A 6,000-nucleotide genomic window follows, 5' to 3' on the forward strand; every position below is an offset into this window, starting at 1 on the left:
CCTCTGTCTTGTTCAGCACTGTAACCAAGGCCCTGGAGTGATGCTTGGTGTATAGGTTGTGAACATTAAGTTTTGTTTAATGAATTATTAGTCCCCACAAAGCCACTTACTGCACTCCTAATAAATCAGATGTTTCTATCTTGGCTTTTCTATCAATGGACTCTCTTAACTGCCAATTCAATAGGGGCAAACTACCAATGTATTCACTCCTACTCTCCCCTAGAACCCTATAAAATGTCAGGTAACAGAATTAACATGCCAAGAATTATTGGTCACACAAAATAAATGTTTGTGATTGATGAGGATGATAATGAAGCCGCTGTGTATTATAAACACTCCTTCTTAAGAAAGAATTACATCGTCGTAATAATTATTAACAATAGTAACTGATACCATTTATTTAGTGCTACATGTGAAGTTAAGTCTATCATCTCATTTGATCTTTACAATAACCCTGTGACCATTTTGCCAAGAGGAAACCAAAGGTTAGAACCATTAAGTACCTTGTTACTAAGTGGCACAGCCAAAATTTCAACTCAGGATTATTAACTTCACATTTCATACTCTTAAACATTAGGTTTAACTACTTCCATTAGAGAAGTAAAATATACTTGCTCCAAGCATTTGGCTGCAAGAAAAATGACCCCACCACTCTTTGTATCTTACGAAGTGGAAATTCAAAATAGTTGTTCATTTACTACAAAGAGTCTTTAGATGTTTCACTAAGTTAAAATGGACTGTAAATACTTTGCTTTTTAAAAAACAAACATGACAGTATTTGCTCCCTGAGAAGCAAAGTGGTATTTTCTCAGCATAATATAATGTAAAACTACAGCAAAAACTCACCCACTCTGCCCTTTTAAAAACCAAACCGAACCAAACCCAAACAAAAAAACTCACCTACAAAGGCTGCCATCTGAGCTGCTGTCCTTCCCACAGAGTTGACAACATCTGTCTCAGCACCAGCTTCCAACATTACCCATGTGATGTCTTTATTACCTATAGTTAAAAAGAAATATATTTGGTAATATTAAGGAGTGCACAATTTAAACACTTGGTTTTGGTTTCTGTCGTGTGGATATTTCCAATTTTTCCAAAATATGAATCATAACTACAGTACATAGTAGAAAAGACTTAGAAATTAAACTTATTTTTTGGAAAATAAACCAAGCAGTAAAAAAAGGGTATGAAATTGTAAATCACTTTTTTAAACAAAATGAAACATGTTTTCCTAGTGATAATGCTTAGTATAAAATCAAAACACACATATAAAAAATATTAAAAACAAAGACAGAAAAGATAAAATGAATAGAAGTCCCTGTAAAATGTCTACTAACCAATCCCATCCCTAACACCTACAGGCTCTGGAATAACTATTAACTATTGGGGATCTATCTTTTTAGACTTTTTTCTATCTAAACATCCATTGTTATTGTATTCACATTCTTCCCCTGATGAAATCATTATGGACATTTTGCTTTTATAAACTCCACTCAGTGAACAATATTTTCCATTCATTTTTGTAAGTTTGAACTATGATTTTCTTAGAAACTGTTCCTGGGAAACATTGATGGATCCAAAGTTACGCGTATTTTAAAAGTATTGGCCAGGCGTGGTGGCTCACGCCTGTAATCCTAGCACTCTGGGAGGCCGAGGCGGGCGGATTATTTGAGCTCAGGAGTTCGAGACCAGCCTGAGCAAGAGCGAGACCCCGTCTCTACTAAAAATAGAAAGAAATTAATCGGACAACTAAAAATATATAGAAAAAACTAGCCGGGCATGGTGGCACATGCCTATAGTCCCAGCTACTCGGGAGGCTGAGGCAGAAGGATTGCTTGAGCCCAGGAGTGTGAGGTTGCTGTGAGCTAGGCTGACGCCACGGCACTCACTCTAGCCCGGGCAAAAGAGTGGGACTCTGTCTCAAAAAAAAAAAAAAAAAAAAGTATTTTGCCAAGCTACCAACAAGGTTGGACTGATATGCATTCCCCATAACAGTGCAAAGAAATACCTGGACATTATCACTCGTTCTTAATCTTTGCCAATATAATGTTGATCAGCCAGTAGTATTTCTTTTGTTCTCTGTCTATTGCAATATTTATCTTTTTCTAATTTATTTATTTATATTTTTAGAGATGGGTCTTGCTATGTTGCCCAGGCTGGTCTTAAACTCCCAGCCTCAGGTGATCCTCCTGCCTCTGCCTCTCAAGTAGCTTGCATTCTAAGCATGAGCCACTGTGCCTGGCTTTTCTAATGGATTTAGAAGAGCTCTTCATGTGTAACAATATGACTCTTTAAGATATGTAATAAATATTTTCCTTATTTTTTCATTTGTATTTTAACTCTATTTATGACATAATCTATATGTGAAAATGTTAAAACTTTATGTAATCAAACTGGTCAATGTCATCCTATTTGGATTCTATATTTTATATAATGCTTAAAATGCTTTTGTGTTCCAGGATTATGAAAATATAGGTTACAGTTTTCAAAGTACAAGAATACTATATTGTTCCTGCATTTTCTTAAAGAACTGCAACAATTATAGATAACTCTACTTGATTTCAGATATTTTTCAATTGTGCTTATTCAGCAAATAATAAACAACATGAACCAAGGTAAGTTTCTAAATGGATCATCATATTTAGTATATAAATTCCAGCAAGGCAAATAAAGCTCTATCACAGCAGCTATTTGACCAAGAGAACAAAGATGTGTTCATATTGCTTCAAAATCTAAAGATAAAGAATGTCAAAGGAACTAACTTGAAAGAATAATATATCCATTTTCTCAATTCTACCAAAATGTTATCAACATAAATAATCAATTTATTTAAATAACTAAAGAAACAGATCACCAAATTAACTATAACTCATTTCATACATTATTAGCTTTTCAAAAACCAATTTCCACTATTCCTTTGCATACAGCTCGATCTTAAAATTACTCAGATGAAAATACATTTAATATTTTAATATGTATGTACTTGTAACAAATTTGTACAGGTAATTGATATTAATAAATAGGGTAAATGCTCAAACATCACCAGAAAGTGCAGCAAACATGAGGGCTGTGTATCCATGTTCATGTTGATGACAATTTACATCAGCTCCATGTCGCAGAAGTAGTTTGCACATATCAAGTTTTCCTTTATATGCTGCATGCATTAGAGGAGTCATTCCATTCTTTAATAGAAAGGAAAAAAAATGCATTAATTGTACTTATTTACCTTTTCCCTACCTATGAAAAATTGCTGCAATTAAGATAAAAACATAAAATAAACATGACTTAATGAAACCATCTTTATAATCTGTAAAGTAGTTTTATATTTACTTTCCCACTTGGATCTTCCATTAACTTCAGAGGAAAAGAGATGGTTTTATTACCTGACTTTTTTTTTTTTTTTACAGATTAGCAAACAGATTCAGCGAGGACTCGCTCAACCTCACATGACTAGGAAATGGCTAGACCAGGAATTAGAACCCAGATTTTCCACAGTTACCAAACATACATAGTTCCTGGGAAAACAAATGAACAAACAGATATACACACATGAAAAAAAAAAAAAGGCTTGAAGAAAAGTCTCAAAACAAACAGAACACCTATCAAGGGGAAAGCTGAATATAGTACAGTATAGCCACAACATGGGATATTATAAAGCTACTAAATAAATGATTTCATCTGTATTTATTGAACTGGAAAAATTTCCATGAATTATTATCAATGAGAAAAACAGGTACAGGAAATATATATTATAGAGCTATTATTTTTGAAAACAATGATCCAAGGAACATATAGTATAGTCGTATCATTTTTTTGAAACAATGATCCTTGAAATCACATATATATTTTGATCACATACAAGATTTGATCATATATGACTGTATAAATATGAAGAAATGGTGGTACTTGCTCTAGGCTACATTGTTTGGTCTCCATATGTTTTGTGCATATTTAATGAAACATCTAACCTTACATGTACTAAGTATCTAATACTATTTGGAAGATAAATGAATGAGCTATTTTCTCTAAGTGAACTTTCTCAGTAACCCAGGCTAAACTCCGTAAGTGCTGGAATATAAAAGTTGTTTTGGATGAAAACCTCTCTAAAACATATAATACCTTATCTTAGTATGCTAACATAATTTGAATTGTTCTTGATGCTTCCAGACTATTACTATGAACATAAGCCATCATACTGTTAGCACAGTACCACACTATTCTCAGAGGGTTACAGACACGAAAATTATAGGGAGTCTGGGATTTTCAGGTAGTTGCACAAGAGACGATTTAGTGGAAGTAATCAACATTTTTTGAGAGTAGGAATGGAAAAATGACAGGAAGATTATAACTTTAAGACTCCATGGCTAAGCATCATGGCTCATGTCTGTTGTCCCAGCACTTTGGGAGGCCAAGGCCAGAGGATCACTTGAGGTTAGGAATTCAAAACCAGCCTGGGTAACATAGTGAGGCTCCATCTCTACAAAGAATTAAAAAATTAGCCAGCCATGGTGGCATGTGCCTGTGGTCTCAGCTACTTGGGAAGCTGAGGTGGGAGGATGGCTTGAGCCCAGAGTTCGAGGCTGCAGTGAGCTGTGATTGCACCACTGCACCCCAGCCTGGGTGACAGAGCGAGACCCTGTCTCAAAAAAAAAAAAAGACTCCTTTTGTCAGGTGTTTCTACAGGGATGGAATATTTATACGTTGGGAGTAGATGGGTTAGTGGGTGTGGTAATCAGAATCTCATTGTACAGTCAATGGAGTGCTTTAAGGAAGCAGGAAAGGACTGCATTCATTAGTTTTTGAATGAAGCAAAAATGTATTGCATGACTAGGATGAGATCTCATAATGGATGATATAACCTGTACATAAGAGGCTAGTGTATGGCCTGGGGGAAAAGGAAGGACCCAATACTGTCAGAAGGGCCCCCACAAAGAAGCATACAGCTATTTCATTCACAAATTTTTAGGACCCAGACTTCAGCATTTTCTGTTCATCCGGAACAGGTGGGCAGTCAATCATCCAGCACTCCAATTGCAACTAGAGGTTATCTAGCTCTGACAATGAATAATCCCAAGATTGCAGAACTGTCCTATAGTTATTAAAAAAAAAAAAAAAAAAAAACTTTCAACACAATGCGGTAATCTGCTTAAAAGCAAAGGCGATATGCAAAGCTTTCGGATCCTACATTGCAAACTGTCCTCATTTTCTTGTCTGTGTTTTAACTGTCGTCTATGTCAATCACTTCTGTCCATTTATCTCTCTGCCTCCCTCTGTTTCCTACTACTCCATTTTATCTCATTTTAAAATTTTACCTCCCTCTTTTCCCTCTTGTTGTTTCTTGTTTACCAGCTGTCATCTTAGCAGGAATTGGTTTTTAGAGCAAACCTATGAGAGCTTTTTTCCAAAAAGGTAAAGAGATATCCCAATCATATCATTTGCTGCACAGTCTCTGAACCTGCTGTTTTGTCATGTTTATAATGCAGTGTGTGTTTTTACCAAAAACCAAATTTAACCAATTAGGGACTTTTACCAAATTTCAGTGAGGTGCTGGATGGTCCCAGGCATTAGAAAATAAACTTGTGGTAAGTGACAAATTCATACTGGTTTTCCAAATAATTGGATATCATATGTACTTTCCTATCTTTTAATCTAATTTTGTGTTTGTTGTAAGAATGTGGAATTGTGCAAAGGAAATTATAAATTTTGAATGCAATGATCACTATGCATTATCTTAGTTCTAGTATCACCCATTATTTATAAAACTATTTCCATGGAAAAAGAAAAATAGAAGTGATATTAATAAATTTTAATACCATAAATTTTCTAATCATTCTAGTATTTTTACGGCATTTCAGTGTAAATATCAAGAAAAGGAAATGAATAATTCAAAACAATACTGCTACCCTATTAAGAGTAGAAGAGAATATTCCCATGTCTAAATTAAAGTAAATTAAATTTAAAATATGTTATTCCAGTTATAAATATGGAATAACTTAGTAT

The 6,000-nt window shown here is 34.5% G+C and overlaps 1 protein-coding gene across 1 annotated transcript in view; it reads right to left on the bottom strand.

The window, feature by feature from the left end:
* Positions 1–6,000, bottom strand: part of ANKMY2 (ankyrin repeat and MYND domain containing 2) — a 51,399-nt gene that overhangs the window by 22,143 nt on the left and 23,256 nt on the right. Inside the window, exons 3-4 of the mRNA XM_012659443.1 lie at positions 3,044–3,182; positions 901–999 (exon numbers count right to left, since the gene is read on the bottom strand). Coding sequence (XP_012514897.1) covers positions 901–999; positions 3,044–3,182 — 238 coding nt within the window. The remainder of the gene's footprint in view (positions 1–900; positions 1,000–3,043; positions 3,183–6,000) is intronic.

Source organism: Propithecus coquereli, unplaced genomic scaffold, assembly GCF_000956105.1.
Source record: "Propithecus coquereli isolate 6110/MARCELLA unplaced genomic scaffold, Pcoq_1.0 Scaffold61, whole genome shotgun sequence".
In the NCBI taxonomy this organism is placed as follows: domain Eukaryota; kingdom Metazoa; phylum Chordata; class Mammalia; order Primates; family Indriidae; genus Propithecus; species Propithecus coquereli.